Genomic DNA, 16,490 nt, shown 5'->3' with positions numbered 1-16,490 from the left:
TTGTATTCAGTTTATCTGAGTTTTGTGTGGAGATATTAAAAAAAGTCCAAAGCTGAAAGCAAACCTTGCCCAAAAAATGTCTCCCATCAAATTAAGTGAATTTGTTTCTTATCAGTTGTGCGTGAGCTTGCATGAAGGGAAATGCTTTGAAACAGGATATCTCTTCAAATGGGGATTATGAAGGATTTGAATATAAACTATCTCTCTGCCAGCTCATTTCGGATGAGTTAATTAAAAAGATATTTCAAAATTAAATTTTGGTTGTGTTTGTCTCAGTTTCTTACGCCGTTGTGATCTAAAATAAGCTTCAGTTTTTGTGAAATAGATGAATATTTCAGCTGTTATAAGTCTGTACACAAGGAAAAGTGTCTTTTTATCTATTTTATTGAAGAATTGCAATCAATCTATGTTTTTTTTTATTTTGCAAAGCGCAGAATGAGGAAATTCTATATTCACACAGTTGACAGCAAAACGCTGGTCATCAGTAAAAGTGACACAAAGTGATCATTGTTAGTGATATGACCTTATCATCCAATGGAGAGCTCAGATTTAGCTGCATCCCAGAGCCTTTTAAAAACACATTATCACATTTGTTGACCTCAACAGACACCACATGATTTATAGAAGTTTGTTAACTTGTTTATGAACATCAGAGATACTGAAGGAGCTGAGAGGTTTAATGAAATGTGCTAAATTCTGACAGGTTTGACCGACACGGTGTCGCTCCGCCGAGCTCCCCCGGTTTAAACCCTCCAAACCGGCGCTCTTTGCAGAGCGAGATGCAGGACATGCAGCAGGTTGGCATCGCCACAGCAAAGATCTTCTCCTTCACGTAGATCCATCTGCTTCATACCTTTGTCTGCAACAGTTTCACAGAGTTCAAGGCAGCAACAGTGATCCAGTTGCCAGCTCACACCGAGAAGATATTCAGGACGTCCTTCACAAGGCCAAAAGTGACGAAATAGCTCATCATCTGCACAGGAAGGTGAGGAGGGAGGTGTGGAATGGGGGGAGGGTGTTGATGTTTGGAGCGAAATGCAGCAACAGTTTTACATCTAGAATCCTCTCTCGTGCAGGACAGGCCTTTTCTCTTCCGGCAGCAGCAACAGGCAGCTCTGAGACAGAAGCTTCGTAAAGTGTATGTGAGATTTTACCGCTTTCTCCTGTTAAGGTAACAGAAAGGAGACAGTACATGTTAGTCTCAAGGCCCAGCTTATAAAAAATGGTGTCTGGTTTTGACAGGGTATTTATGAGTATCTCCATTACACAACCCACAAGAGTTACTGTCTAGCATAAGTGCTGTTTTAATGCCACAAATTAACAAGATAACAGTGTGTAAAATGGATGTTTATAGAGCTGTGGTGGTGGTTTCAGGCATCGAGATCCTGAGCTGCACAGGTCTGTGTGGGAGGAGAAAGGGGAGAAAGACAAGAAGAAGCAGAAAGCCTGGGAGAAGGAGCATAAGCACGGCCAGACTGGGAGTCAGAGTCAGGAGGCCAAGAAGGTAGTTCAGGTGAAATCGGAAGAAGAGGTTGCAACGTGCAGGGAGCAAGCTACGGTGTTACCGGAGTGCCATGAGACACATACAACGCTCCTGCTAACGGAGGATGACTTTAGTGACATGAAAAAGCAAGTCTGTCACCTGCATACCTCTCTGAAATCTGGACAGGGCTGTGCTGAACTCACAAGTCAAGTTCCCCGCGTTTGTAAAGGAGATGACACAGAGGGTCAAGAAGAAGGCACGGCTGTGGAAAAGGCGTTGAGGGACCGGGGGGATATCCCAGCCTCAGAGTCAAAGCAACCTGAGCCGCAGGCGGACAGAAGTGGTCTCCTGCTGGCCCTCGGGAGGATCGAAGCGATGGTCAGCAGCGCCCTCGGGACGGCCGAGCTGGTGAGGCAGAGCGAGCGGAGAGTGAGCCAGGTGAGAGAAAAGATGGAGAGCATCACTCAGAAGATGGGAGAGACTTTAGACCGAGCAGCGGACACTGATGAGCCGATCGAGGTCAGGGAGAAACGTCCGTCACAGGTTCGTCATTCTGAGGAATTTGTTTATATTTAAGCAGATTTATTCCCATTTTAGCTAACCTAAAAACCAAACATTCTTGTCATAGCAAAAAAATGTCACCAAATTGTACGTACAATTTAAAATTAAATGAAGTTTTAGCACACAGTATCAAAAATCCTCTAGCGAGAATGTAAAAATGTTCCTACTTAAAACAAAGTGTGATATCATGTGGATGGTTGAGCCATAGAGGAAACATATTTTCAATCAAGAAAGCTAGCAGTTCCCCTTCGACTCTTTAAATGTCTAAATATTTGTTGGCATGACATAAAACCCCACAGATGTTTGGTTTTTACAGCCTGTTTTCTCCAGAGTCAAATCAACTGCTTTGCAATAATATTTAAATGACTTGAGATTCTCAAACGTCTCCGATTTTGTCACATTACCACGACAAACCTCAATATACCGTGGCTGTTTCTGCAAAGAGTAGGAACAATGACACGTTTTTGCAAAAAGCGGAATCTAAACAACATGGTGTTCCTCTGGTACTCCAAAAATAAAATTCCAGTCCAGCCAGATTTTTCCAGCTTAGAGGACATTTTGGTTGTTCCAGGTCCTCACACAACCTACAAAACTACAGAATCTATGTGTTTATTCAGCTTTTTATCAGAGAATGAAGTTAATCAAATCAGAGCTTTGACAGTTTATAACAAAAAGCATAAAAGTTTTTTAACTGTTAAAAAAACCTCATAAATCAAAAGGTTGTTACTGTAAACGCCGTTTTTATTTACTGCGCTGCAAAGCACTGCAAAGGTTTGGTTGGGATGCTACGGTAAAAGCAAACTTAACCTTGAACATGTTTTATTCAAACCATCTATTTATTCTTTGCCGTTTTTCACAGAAAGATTCACTTTTGATGATCATCTTTCGACGAGGATGTCTCTTAACCTTTAGTGCAGCCTTAGTAATACAGTAACACACCTAATCTCTGTTTTCCTGAAGTCCCCAGGTCTCACGCAGCCAGCTAATGGTGAAACAGGAACAATAAACGTCTTAGATGATGTTGGACCTGAACAGAAAGGCATTACACAGATTCTTTCTTCATCTCCTGTTTTCCCAGAAGTCCCAGAGCCTCCACAGCTGCCCATGAATGGTATGGTGACTGCAACACAGAAATACGTTGATGGTGTTATCATGGTAATGGGGTACACAGTGAGACAGAGATGTATTAAAGCTACTTCCTTTTCTAGTGGTAATCCCAGGGGATTTCTGAAAATAGACTGTGCCGATATTTACATTTCACTCAACAGCTGGTACAGAGGAAGGGGAGGGTGTGCTGTCTGGGGCCACTGGGAATACTGGGAGGGATCCAAATGAGTTTTCTATGTTGATCTGGAGAGACAGTAATATTTTTTGGCAAAATGAGTCTTCACCAAAAGAAATTTTGTACCAACAGTTGGTTAATTTGCGCCAGTCTTTGTGTTTTTTTTGTGTGCATGTTTAGAAGCAATTTAAGTAATTTGCTGTAATTTACTCATATTCTACTGTAAGGAAATGTGGCTCTGTGGTTTCAATAATGCAGGAGATTATTCAAGGTTATCATGGTTTCATCAGAGGTCACAATATCTCATATTTCATAACTGAAAAGTTAACAGTAAACTTTCACTATTTTACCGTTTCCAACTTTAGTTATGCCAGTTCTCAAAACACTCAACAAAATCTCATCCTTTGTCATGTTTTAGACGTCCAGATTGTATTTACAAAGTTTTTTGAGTTATTTTAGCCATGATTACACCATGTTGACATCTCGTACTGCTTCTCCCATCAGTAATTAGGAAGCAACAGCTGTAGCTAGAAATAGTCAGTTTCTTTGTATCTCTGTCAAACTCTATATTTCTTCTTGTCTAAAACAGTGATAGCTAACATGGCTACGCGCCATATTGGAGGTAAACCTGCACTTACTGTGACAGGCTGAATAGTTGCCTCAGTGTCTGTTCTTTATGATTATTTTACAACTGTATATCTAAAGGTAACATTGGGTTGTGTCAAGTTGGTGGTAGCTTGCTTTTGGTTAGCAAATGAAGTTGCATTAATTCAAACAGCAGCCAGGGGAGGAACAATAAAGACTTTGTTGCCTCATTATGATCATAAGTTGAATTGTAGAGCTTTATGAATTCCCTCTTAACAGAGTTAAATAGAATATATGTTGAAGAGATAAACGTGTTTTGGTGTAAGACGTAAAACTCAGCCATGGAAAATGAACCCTTGTGACGATTCTATCATAAGAGACTGTCATTATACAGATTGAAGCAAGTACTGCACCAACATGTGCTGAAAGGCCACTCAGAGAGGAGTTATACTTTGCAAATGCTCTAGGGGGCAAAGAGACTTTAGTTTTTGTTGGCATGTCCTTTGGTCTGAAATTAAGATCATTTAGCCACAGTGACTATTTATGAAAAAAAAAGTAAAATGTTTAGAAGCCTTATCACTTCTTGGGGTTTATTTTGTCTTCATTTGATATATTTAATCAAAGTATTTAAAAAGGGGGTCCCACAAACCAGTTCAAGATTCAGATTTATGGATAACCAGCTTTTCACCAGATTTTTCTCGTTTATGGGCTTAAATGACAACCTTAATAATTTAGAAGCATCTCAAATCCAAACTGATCTCATATATTTGCAAACCTGCCAGCGATTTGGTGCAGGTTCTACTTTCTGTGTTTTGTAAGTCAGATGGATCTGTTCAAAATTCAAATTCAAAATTCATTTATAAGTTATGTTTTAACTCATATTAATTCAAAATTCTTCAAAGAGTTATTGTAGATGCCTTTGTAGTAATAATAATTAAAAAAAACACATTAAGAACTGTATTAACCTAAAATATGCTAGTAGAACTTTACAGAGTAACACAACTTGGCTTTAAGGTCACTGTTGTTGAAAATAAAATCAAATTTGATTCACAAAGTTATACAGTAGAACAGAATCTTAACTTTTTACCAATTCCCAATGAAAGAAATGCTTGAAGTGAGAAAACACCAGCTCTGATGGTGCTGCTGCTCACTTGCTCTTGGTTCCTCGGTTGTTACCGCATTATGAGGCTCCTCCTGAGAGCCCCTGAAGCAGACAACGGGAGCTCTTAGCCAGAGGCTCAAGCACCTGATGTGCTTCAGATGGTTGCCAGGTTATTGTTGCCCTGAGCTATAGAGGTGGGCTGGGTGGCATACTTCCTGAAGCAAGAGGTACAATAGTTTTGATAACCAGAAAGAACGTCACGCTGTGAGGATCAGCCCCAATGGGAAGACAACTAAATTTATTTCTGCCATCTTTTTTGTTTTCATCTTTCTGTCACAGTGTCACATCCTTTCTTTCTTCTCCACTCCTTTTTTTTTTTACTGTCCCCTCTAACATTTGCATTGCACATGCCTTTCTGTTAAATGCAAATCAACTGTTTTCACAGTCTGTCTGTGCTTTGGCTCTAACAGGTGCTGCAGGACGAGGCAGCAGCTGGGAGGTAAGACCCACACCTCTGAAAAATGTTATTTCTTTATGTAGCGTTTGCATTCATACTTTTCTGTGCTACTGTGTTTTTAGTGTTGTTTTACACGAAAATATACATTTGCAGGAAGTATACTGTACTGTATGCCTTTGTTATACAGCACATGCTTCCTCAACCTATCTTAGGTCCAGGTAGATGTAGCAATAACAATAATATTATGCTGTGTACAAAGACGTTCATTTACTTTAGGCCAACTTCAGTTTTCTTGTTAACCCTTAAGGGACACTTTCTGTCCAAAGGGAAACAGTTTCACAAGTAAACATTTAAAATATTACAAAGGACATAAAATGTTAAGATTTTATTTAAATGAACAAGTGCAGAGATACAATATGTTCAAAACCTGTTAAACTGGAAACTGTTTATCTTTTTCTCTAAAGGTACAAGTTTAGATTTCACTGGTGCTGTTTTATGTTTTGTTCATGACAAATGGCTTTATCTACGTGTCATAGATAAAGGCGGCTTCATAAATTTGCATGTTGTGCTTCATTTTGGTTCGTTTTGAGCCGTCTATTCTGCTAAAATAATAAGCTTTGTGGCCTGTCTGCTCTTTACTCTGTGGGTTGGTGCATATATTGTTTTACAGAAACATCTAGTTTAATTCTCCGTTTGTTTTTATTCAGTAAATAATTAAAACGTTCAGACTCAGACTGGTGTTTCTGATATTTTAACTCCCACTGCGTAGTTAAAGGCTGCAGTAATAATAATATGTCTGTATGTTATGTATTTTTAAACAATGGCTGGATTTCCATCATTTTTCTTTTTTTTTTTTACCTTTTAACACAGTTATGTTCATCAGTGGTGTCTTGTTTTGGGTAAAATCCTCAGGGTGAAATGTCATCATCTACACAAAGACACTGTTTATACCATGTTGGAAATAGACAATTAGAATAAGACAAAAGGACTGTAAACTTGGTCAAAAGCAGCAACTTAAGTTATTAGGTTAGGTAATAGTGCAGTGAAGTTAGGTGAGTAAGAACGAGAACGACTTTCTGGCTCAAGCTGCTCCTTTTTTGTAAGCAGCATCATTCAACCTGCAGGAGTTTAAGGGATCATGTGACCTTAAAAGCTGTCTTCCCCCAAACAGTGTGTTTGCTGTGTTCTTGTTTTCTCTCAGTGGTCAGCGAACTTAAATCATTAACACAGAAGCAGTAAGAAAGAGCAGCAATGATCAAGGTTTTGACAGAGCAGATTAGCAAATAGCTATGGAGCTTAAGAGCTCGGAAGTGGATTCCTCATAGTCAAAAGAGTAAACACAGATCAGCCAGGCGCAGTTCTTTCTGCCTGTCTCACACAGAAAAGCACATAAAAAGTTTCTTACACCTATATATATAAAGAGAGAAGCGCTTTCAAAATAGAAATGTTTCATCTTGTCCTGGTCTTATTTAGGGATGATTGTAGGATCAGATGCCTGAGATCACATAATCACACATACGCATACACTTCACAGCAGCTTAAAGAGGCGCACTGAGTCCTTCTCCTTAAATGGTAAAAGCTCCCAGGAGTGAAAGAGAGGCTGTTGCTGCTGAAAAAAGCCAGGGAACAGAGGGGACGGGAGAAGGAAGAAGAAGCCCTGAGGACTGAGAGTTTTCTGGGGAAAACTGTGACAGTGACAGCTTGGTTGTGGGAAGTGTCTGAGTTGGAGAGATCAGCTGGAGTCGCAGCAGTGTAGCGGTGGACTCAGGTAACGTGCACACGCTCTGTGGACAGGTTCAGATGTTCAGCTGTTTGCCGCTGTTGGGTTTCACTGGATTGTTGGACACATCCAGCTTCAGCTGTTTTTTTTTTTTTGTTTGTTTTTTGTTTTAATCTCTTCAGCTGCTTGAACCATCTGCATGAAGGTTTGTGGACTGCTCTGTTTGACTGCAGTGACTTTATGTAAAACTGCTCGCATAGCTAATGTGTGGCTTGCCACTTTGGAAGTCTGTTCAGTCGACTCTCCTCCCTCTGCCTGACTTTACATCACAGAGCCCGTTGCAACTTTTATTTTCTGACGCTTCCTCTGCCATGTTATCTCAGATTGTGCCTGTGTCCAAACCACTTCCTCTGCTGGCTCTGCACTCTGTGCTTCACACAACCAAATTTTAAACAAATCTGGCATGAAGGAGTTGGCTTATGTAACGGATAAAGGGAGGAAGGTGCTGCTCCCTTTGCCTCTCTCTCTCTCGTTCTTGAACAATTTTGGTGGAAAATCAAGTCTTCTGTCTGTTGCTTGAAGACGAAGGGCAGGAGTTGGTTACAAGAGAATATCTGAGCTCAGGATTGCATGTTCTGTTCTTTTCTCCCACAGGAAATCATCTGAGTGATTCAATTACTCTGCAATATTTATCTCAGTGTCATGGTCTGTGGGAGCAGCACTCTGCACTGCAGCCTCCTGCAGAGCAGCTTGGCACCTTTGTTTAGGTTCAGTCCTTTTCAAGCTGTGCAGCGTTTCTTCAGCGTGTCTGTCGGTGTTTGGTCGGGGCAGGATTCTTGAATCGAGAACTTTTCCAGAGTGTGTCATTAAGTGACCTCCACTGAACATTAAAAGAAACTAGATTTCTGTATATTTCTCAGAAGCAGAATTTATTCAGAATATACCATTAAAACCTCGACTGAAGACTAGAACAGCAAAAGCTGATAATTAGCATATATTGTCATCGCACAAACAAATATAAGGGCTAACAATTACAAACAATGCTAATTATTCTTTAGAAATTATTCTTTAGAATTTGAAAACATTTGTCTAGGAATTGGTAACTCAAAGTTCCTTCTAAATTGATTAAAACTAGGTTTTCCAAAAGTTTAGCTGTCTCTAAGAAGTAAAAACTACATGATGCATCCTGCATCCTTGCAGAAAAACTTAGCTGAACATAACATGGTGTGCAATGCCAGCTAAACTGTTCACATCGACCAGATCTCAAAAGGTTGAATAATCCTCCTTTGAGGACTATTCTAGACTTCACTAATATAGATTTCACTGTATCTTGTCTCTCTCAGCTCAGCTACTTTCAACAATAGACTTTGGGAAGATGAATCATCTGGAGGGGCTGATCAGGAAATCAGAAGCTTACTTATCTGATAGCTACATAATGTTTCGTTTTTTTAAAGAGATGCCTTAGACTTCAGGATTTCTCTCCAAAAATGTAAACTATCTATATTTCTAGCCAATATAAGAATCTCGTAAGTGATGGTTTTTCCATGTTCAGCCATTTTGAACTTGCAATCATTACATTGAATAAACAGCCACAGCTAAAATGTTATGATTAATGGTTGATTATTCCAAAGCTTTCCAAATAGGCAAAAAAAAAAGAGATTAATTTAAGAAGAAATTTGGCATGTATTTACAGGCATTCAGACAAAACCTTTTGAGCATAATTACTAAGGTCATATGCTTCTCATATTGTGTGGAAATAATATATTGTTTTGTCAAGATTTGGTTCTATTAGCACAATTTGAAGAGACCTGGAGAATAGCAATTCTTGTAGCCCAAAGGTCAAATCCAACGATGGCAAGTAGTGGTACTTGAACTATGCTTCCAAGGTTGTTTAGGAAGATATGCGTTAATCTTAAAAAAAACAAAACAAAGTAATTTAATGGAACATGTCATAAATACAAAAATAGTTCATTAGTTTTACAAGACATAGATTTAGTTAATCTCTGGTGATATAGTTTAATTTAGTTCAGAAGAGAGAATCTAATTAATGTGAATACAAAGCAATCATAAAGTCAGACTTAGAAAAAGAAACAATGAGTATTCTAATCCAATTATAATGCAATAATTTGAATGACCATCTTTTAAGGAAACCCAGCCATCGGGCTTTTGACATTTTGTTTAAAATATAACAGAAGAATTTTGAAAACATCTCTAATCTTTCTTGCACGTAAACAACCTACAGGAATCTACACTGAACGCTTCTGCAAAGTGAGAATGAAAAGGAATTTGTATTCCTGCATGAGAGCGTATTAACGTAGTCAGGAAATATCCCAGCAGCTCACGGGGAAACAGTTAAACAATCCACTTCCTCTCCAGTGACTCACAGCCTCGTTGCCGCTTTATGTTCCCAGGAACTTGTCATGTCCGTGATGATATTGAGCAGCGTTGTATAATCTAGACTTCTCTGTATCAGAAGATTTATTACACTTTTCATGTCTCACCTGTGAAACAGTAATTCATCACTGACGCCTGGTTACGTTCGTAAATATGGAGCTCTTGCTGTTTGCGGTGAATTTAAACGACCCTGAATCCCATTAGCATCAGACCTCATTAACCCCTGACGCCGGTTTGTGCACGTACTCAAGGCACCGCTTTCCTTCAAAGGGTTAAAATGGTTCTGCATTTGGATTTGCATAAATTTGCTGCTAAAAATAGAACAGTGTGAGTTTAAACAGGGTTAACACAATGGCTGCACACATTTTTTTCACATGAAGTTTTGCCTTCAGTTCAGTGAACCATGAAAAAGAACAAGAGCATCTAAAAGTCAGGAAAGATTGATTCGTTTCACTGAATTCTTTAATGTCACAAACTCCACGGTTGTTATGAACATGCTTGATGCCTCCAGAACTGATATATAAGGAGATTTATGCTTTCTTCCTGTAATTAGACATCGCATGTTTGTTCTTATTTCACTTCCCACTGTAAATCTTTTGTTAGTTTGTTGTCTTTTAACGTTTGACCCCTTTGTTACAACTCCAGCATTTGCAGTTCCGATAGTCAGTGTCGATCAGTGATGACTAACTCTCTCGGTAATCTTCCACATGGCTTGCACTCGTGTTTTTATATAATCTTTCTACAAATCCTTCTGTTTGTTTTACTCCGTCCCAGAGGAGCTCATTGCATCAGTCAGCCTGTGAGTCGAGTGCAGCTCAGTGTTATAACAACCGAGCGCATCCCTCCGAGTGTTTGTAATCAGCACCATGACTGCCCAAAGAAAAAACTGCAGTGTGGGAATAAAAACAGATGAAAACAATGTGTTTATTTATTAGAGGTTTCATTTAATCGCTTATGCTGCAGTAGTTTCTACCTTTGCTGAGCTTCAGATGTAAATGATCTAAGTGGTTTCAGCTGAACTCTTGCTTTCTTCTTTGTAATCGTGAAGTAACATTTGTGCTTTTATATGTGCTGGTTTGTCTCGGTTTTTACTTGATTTCTCAGAGGTTGTAGTGATGGAGTGGCATGTACACCCTGCACAGGAATAATGTGACACACATTCCCAGAGCTTGCATGCATTCTCCTGCATGTGGACATTACAGCGCGATTTTAAAGTTACTTACCTAAATTTCCTCCGAAGTGAATCAAACTGAAGTTTGTTAAAGTGTGTCACCTATAGAACTGCATGCTGTCTTCCTGTTTTGTTGTACATTGTTATTCAGTCAAGAAAAAAAAAAAAAGTCTGCCCTATCCAAAGTAAAACCTTTTTGATATGGCACCATCACGGCGTGTACTTATTTTCAGCATGACTGCAGCAAACAATAATTTTGAGTAAAAATGTTAAAAACATTTTCAAGTCTCAGAAAATGTTTCCCGCAAAACTTCTCCATGCATCAAACACCAAAAATGAGCTTAGAATGAGCCCAGTCCTACCAGGTGTCCCCAAAGTTACGATGGTGATCAATGTGATCGTCACTGTTTTGCTTCAGCATCATCATCAGCCTCAGTGTCTGTCAGGAATCCAAACTCTAAAACTCCATGATGGACATTAAGGAAAAATTAACATTTTTCAAACTCCAAACACATCAAACCTCCCCTCCTCTACGGTTTTTAGTAACCGCCATCTGATTGGTAAGATTCTCGTGCCTCTTGTGATGTCATCAGCCTAAATCTGCACAATCTACAGTTGGAAGAGTTTCCTTCAGAGTGCCATTAAATAACTGAAATTTGTTAATCCCTGCACTGAAAATCCAGACTTCATTACGCAGCTGCTTTTATTAATAGTGCACACTTGTTTAAAGAACTGTTGAGCCCCAGCTCCACACGTGCTGCAGGATGATATTATTACATCTTCATTAAATAAATGATAAATAGGTTTCATGGTGTTCTGATCAAATGTTTCAGGATACTTTCTTTTTTTGCAGAGGGTATATTCCAGAGTTGGATTCTGTCTCTTTTTTTTTTTCAAGCCTTCGGAGTGTGGAGCTATTCTGGGATTTGTTTAGGGTTTGATGGTGTGGTTGACTCTCTTAGCAGCAGTGCCTTTTATCTCTAATGCGTCTATCCTCTAACAAGTGCAGAAAAGAAGAGCTCTGCCCCGCCTCCACTTTGTGTTTCAGCTCAGACTAAAACAACATACTTTTGTATCTTTATGTGTTTTGTGGTCTTGCAGCTCCAGCAAGAGAAGAAACTCTCCCTGCCTGAGTTTTCTTTAAAAAAAGGCAACGGCAACTTGAGGGCATCCTCCAGTCCTTTGTCCTTGCCGTTCTCCCGCTCTCGCCCCTCTCTGCCCCCCGTCATGCCCACCCTGCCCGAAGAAGAAGAGGACTCTCCCGAAGAACTGGACAGTTCATCCAGCTCTCCTCGAACAGTGAGTGCAAACTCTGCCCCCGTCTGAGGCGCACACTCACAAATAACTCAAAGGCAGTGTGAGGAAATTCCAGCAATGCTTCTGCATTAATCTGACTTTAAAATTAGCGACTTTTCCTCCAACATGCTGCTTTTAATTTGCCAGGAAGAGCACATTAATCAAAACATTCTTCGGTTTAATATGCTCCCCACTGTTCAAAAGGAGGCTTGGCTGCATGGGGGGGAGGAGGGGAGGAAACTGAAGTTACCAAAGCTACAATTTGAATTATTGCTATTTGGTTTGGTGCATGTTGTGTTTTGGCTCTCTGTACTTCTCTGACCTAAAATGTTTACAAGTGAGTCTCATCATTCTGCTGATTCTTAAATGATTTATTAGTCTTCTAAGGTCTTTTAGCTTGGCTTTCATAATAAATCAGAGACCACTGAGATTGTTACAGTTCTGTCTGGAGAACATTGCATCTCAGCAAAACAGTACTTCTGACTTTTGTCCTGAAAATAAAAGGTACAATTTTAGTCATTCTTAGCTACATAAATAAGATGAAGTCAGATTACTATATTCCAATTACGTTATTTAAACTAGCAATGCATGTTTATTTGGGATGACATTTACGTAAAATCTGTCATAAATTGGAGGTAAAATGCATGCTTTCTACATCTTAAACAGCATTTAATAGCTCATAATCTTAATCTCTAAAAGTCCACTGACATCAAAGTGTTGAGCTGAGCATGGTCTCCCTCTGAAATGGCTCATAAACACCAAAGCTGGATGGGACATCTCAGAATCTAATGGCGAATATGCCAACATAATAAAAATACCCATCTTTATTGGATGAGTGCTGCTTTGAATCTGCAGTCTGTCTACAGTGTTACATCAGGGTTTCCTTATGTTATTAGTGTCCTGGTACCATTAGCTTTTAGTGAAGTTTATTAGCATCGCTGTTGGTAATCACACAAGAATTTACGGCCGTAAAACTAACGACTTTAAAACTTTGGAGTTCAGTGTTGTCATTTAAACAAGGCAGTTTGGATGATTTTATTGTATGTGCACTGAAAAATAAAAACAATTTCCAGGGTTATCCAATCTAGAGTTAGGATTTAGCTTGACCCGAATCTGAACCGAAATTCGGTCCGGGTTTGCGCCAGAATTACTTGCTTGATAGTCAGGTTGGGGTCGGGCTCAGGCTTCTGTGGTGCATTTAATAAGACTGCAATACATACAGCACAGAGAAAACCATAAATGCACGATAATGTTGTAGTCTAATCAAAGTAAATAAGTTGGGTCAGATCGGGCTAGGAAACAATGCCCATGGGCCTTGTCTGTGGGATCATTAAGATGTTTTTACATATGTGAGATGGACCCTTCGGCTCTTTTTGGTCAGCTGTTGGCTTTTCCTTTCTTTCTGATATATTTTAGTCTACGGAGTGTTTTTATCAGACAGGTTCTGTTTAACGGTCAGCTTCCCATTTCATGACAGTGAATAAACTGAGTTGTCAGATGTCGTTTTTACGAAAATGTGTGTCAGTATACAGTAATTTAACTCTTCATGCAAATCTTTTGCACTGATCTGTTGGCTGTCATTAATCTTTGGACTAATTTTATCAATGACAGCTTGTTTGCAGTACAACATGCAGTAAAGTATATCTCAATTGGATTCTTTGTCACTAGGCTATAGGGCAGAATGAAGATCTGTCAGCATGATAGATATGAGCAGAAGTACTTCAGTTGTATTACACATTGTAAGTGTGAAAAAGTATAGCGGGATATAATTGTCACATATGTGATTATAATATTGTCCTTTGTATTCTGAGAATGCCACCAACGGGAGTCGCAAGATTGTGATTCTTTGTCCTGAAGCTTTTCACTACCAGAACATTTCTGACTGTTTTTATTGTTTTATTTGTTGTTAATGTCAGGAAAAGTGCAGCCTGTATACTGACAGCTTTCACCAACAGCTGGAAAAAAAAGATTAATGTCTTTTTTCTCTTAATAGAAGGAGTTTAATTTGCTGATCTGCTTGAGTCCAGAAACCAGTCCATACATGTTTGCCATTATTTACTGCCGATCAGACTGACCCTCTCTGTCCTGACTAAATACTGCAACACAAAGCAGGAACTGCTTAAACTGGGAGAAAAACTGGGGTGCCGTACACCTTCCAGCTCACTTTCCAGTAATGAGTCCAGTGTTTTATTACTGTGTTCCTGCTATGACTGGGCTCTTCTTTCATTGTGTTGGACTGCAGTCTACAACAGGTGAAAGCCAAGCCGTTATAATGACCGCCCCCACCATCGTCTACCCACAGAAGGCTGTCATTGTCCAACAAGAGGGACGATCCCTCGAACATGCCAGGTAAATCGCCCGCCCACCACATCCAACCCTGAAATAGATTTCCCGCTTTCACTTCACTGTTACTGACTTATTGCTGTCCTCTGTCAGGCCACACAGTCCCCGAGCTCGCCAGGCCAGAAACTCCTCTGGAGGACCCATCACCACGGTTGGTGGGTAAACCCCACAAAGGCTCACATGCTACAGCTGGAGTCTAAAAATAAACGCTATGAGAACGATTTAGTTTGTGGTTTGGATTCACCAGTTTTATCCTGGAAATATTTTCCATTAACTAACTGTTTTAGCATTTGTTGCACAGTCAGCAGAAACTGCTTCCAAATCAGTGTTTCGCCTTCAGCAGATGTGCTCCAGGTTTGTGGTGTTGTCTCCAGCTTTACAGATAAATCTCCTGACGTGTCCTCCCAAAGGCCTGAAAAGCTTTTGATGCTTTGATTCCTTTTAGTCCTTGATGAGTTAACGGTGAATCATAGCAACGGATGATAATAAATATCATTCTTTTGTCTGGTGATTTGTTTTCTGGTATTTACAGTCAACTTATTCCTGGAAGCTTCGCACTTCTCAGAGAAGAGGCGTAAATTGATACAGCTTACTCCAAACCATCTCAAATATGCAAGGATATTTTAAAACCCTGAATTAAAAATGATGCAATTATGGAAACAGCATAAAAGAGTATAACTCTTCTACATTATCTACGTCGTGCCATCACTAGTTTATTGTTTCTCTCAGACAGCACTGGTAATGTGATTGACCTGGTGAAAGATCAACTTCCAGAGCTTCAGCTCTCTGAAGAGGACCGGCAGAAAAACCTGGAGCTTCTCGAACAGGCCAAGATGGTCAGCGACCGCTTCCTGACCCGCCGGGGACGCCGATCCATCAGCAGCCTCACCGACTCACCCACAGGTGGCGCACATACCACGTCTCATGTGCACACTGACATTAAAACGGTGTTTTCATCATGCTGAGGTTGATAGAGGAGAGGATACAGCTTGTCACATTCTGTTAAATAAAAAAATAATAAACTATTGTATCCTTTATTGCACGCATCGTTGTTTTAACGACAGATTATTTTCTTCCTCAGCCCTCTCTCCATCTCCAACGCCGTCTTCCTCCCCACGTTCATCAAGAAGCAGCTCTTTCGTTGGCCCACCTCAGACTGGTCTGTACCACACTTTGTGTGGGCTCATCTAAATATCTGCCAGAAAATATTTATGATACTTCACTTTTTCTTTTGTGGTTGGTCTTGCTGTGGTCATTGCAAACTCTTTTCCTCTTTAGAACTCATAATAAAGCAATGTCAATGTTTTAATTGACATGATGCTCGAATGCCATTTGGCAGAGTTTAAATTTGATTGACCTGACCAATCTAAATCAGTAATTTAGCAAACTGCATATTTGAGGTTTTTGGCAACATTTAGAACACCCAAAATAAGACGTATTTGTTTGTTGACAGGAAATTGAGCCTGTTTTCTTAGTTGCTTTCTTCCCTTCCAGCTGCAGGTACCACAGAGGCCACACATGGCTGCCCACAGTCAGTGAGTCAGGTAAAGAAGCTGCTCTCACAAAAATGACCCAGATATTTCTTTTAGCACGCCTAATTCCAGAATTGTCTGGAATACGACATTTTCCTGAATCAGAAGTATGACTATCATTAAGTCATATTTATTAACACTCGAAAAATTGACTGATTTTCTGTCCTAGCATTTAGAGGTGCCAACAGGGAGAGAGCAGCCGGATTTAAAGAACAAGGATCAGGAGGTGAGAGTTACAGATCCACTGAATCATTTCTTATGGAACCATTAGTGGGGGAAATAGAAATTTCACTTTCAAACTTGCTGCAAGTGAGCCTTAGTTAAACCCATTGAAGGGTTATTAAACTTAGCTAATCTTACCAGATATACTGAGTTGTATTTTTAAGTATTAAACTGTAATATTAGTACTTTTTCTTTTGAAAACTCTCCATTTCCTCAGCTATTTTTAATTGTGTCCCTTTATGCCACTATCTCTGTAAAACACTCCTAAATTATAAAAGCATTTATTTAATTAAATTTTACATTTGGAATATATTGCGCGTCGGTCCAACAGTTAGCGGGTAT

At 39.6% G+C, this 16,490-nt stretch overlaps 1 protein-coding gene across 2 annotated transcripts in view; it reads left to right on the top strand.

Annotated features, from left to right (window-relative positions):
* The window catches only part of irag1 (inositol 1,4,5-triphosphate receptor associated 1), a 29,569-nt gene that overhangs the window by 4,118 nt on the left and 8,961 nt on the right, over positions 1–16,490 (top strand). Inside the window, exons 12-24 of one of the 2 annotated variants that reach the window (XM_088004288.1) lie at positions 704–797; positions 869–985; positions 1,077–1,138; positions 1,375–2,026; positions 3,005–3,155; positions 5,484–5,512; positions 11,857–12,054; positions 14,294–14,400; positions 14,488–14,549; positions 15,124–15,297; positions 15,476–15,553; positions 15,889–15,938; positions 16,096–16,152. In XM_088004288.1, the coding sequence (XP_087860414.1) occupies positions 704–797; positions 869–985; positions 1,077–1,138; positions 1,375–2,026; positions 3,005–3,155; positions 5,484–5,512; positions 11,857–12,054; positions 14,294–14,400; positions 14,488–14,549; positions 15,124–15,297; positions 15,476–15,553; positions 15,889–15,938; positions 16,096–16,152 (1,831 nt within the window). Of the gene's footprint in view, positions 1–703; positions 798–868; positions 986–1,076; positions 1,139–1,374; positions 2,027–3,004; positions 3,156–5,483; positions 5,513–6,029; positions 7,239–11,856; positions 12,055–14,293; positions 14,401–14,487; positions 14,550–15,123; positions 15,298–15,475; positions 15,554–15,888; positions 15,939–16,095; positions 16,153–16,490 lie in introns of those variants that run through there. The other variant, XM_088004287.1, reaches the window with a different exon arrangement.

Source organism: Poecilia mexicana, unplaced genomic scaffold (genome assembly GCF_051168715.1).
Source record: "Poecilia mexicana isolate PSO_F unplaced genomic scaffold, ASM5116871v1 scaffold_3, whole genome shotgun sequence".
NCBI classification, from domain to species: Eukaryota; Metazoa; Chordata; class Actinopteri; order Cyprinodontiformes; family Poeciliidae; genus Poecilia; species Poecilia mexicana.
This window is presented reverse-complemented; position numbering and strand designations above follow the sequence as displayed.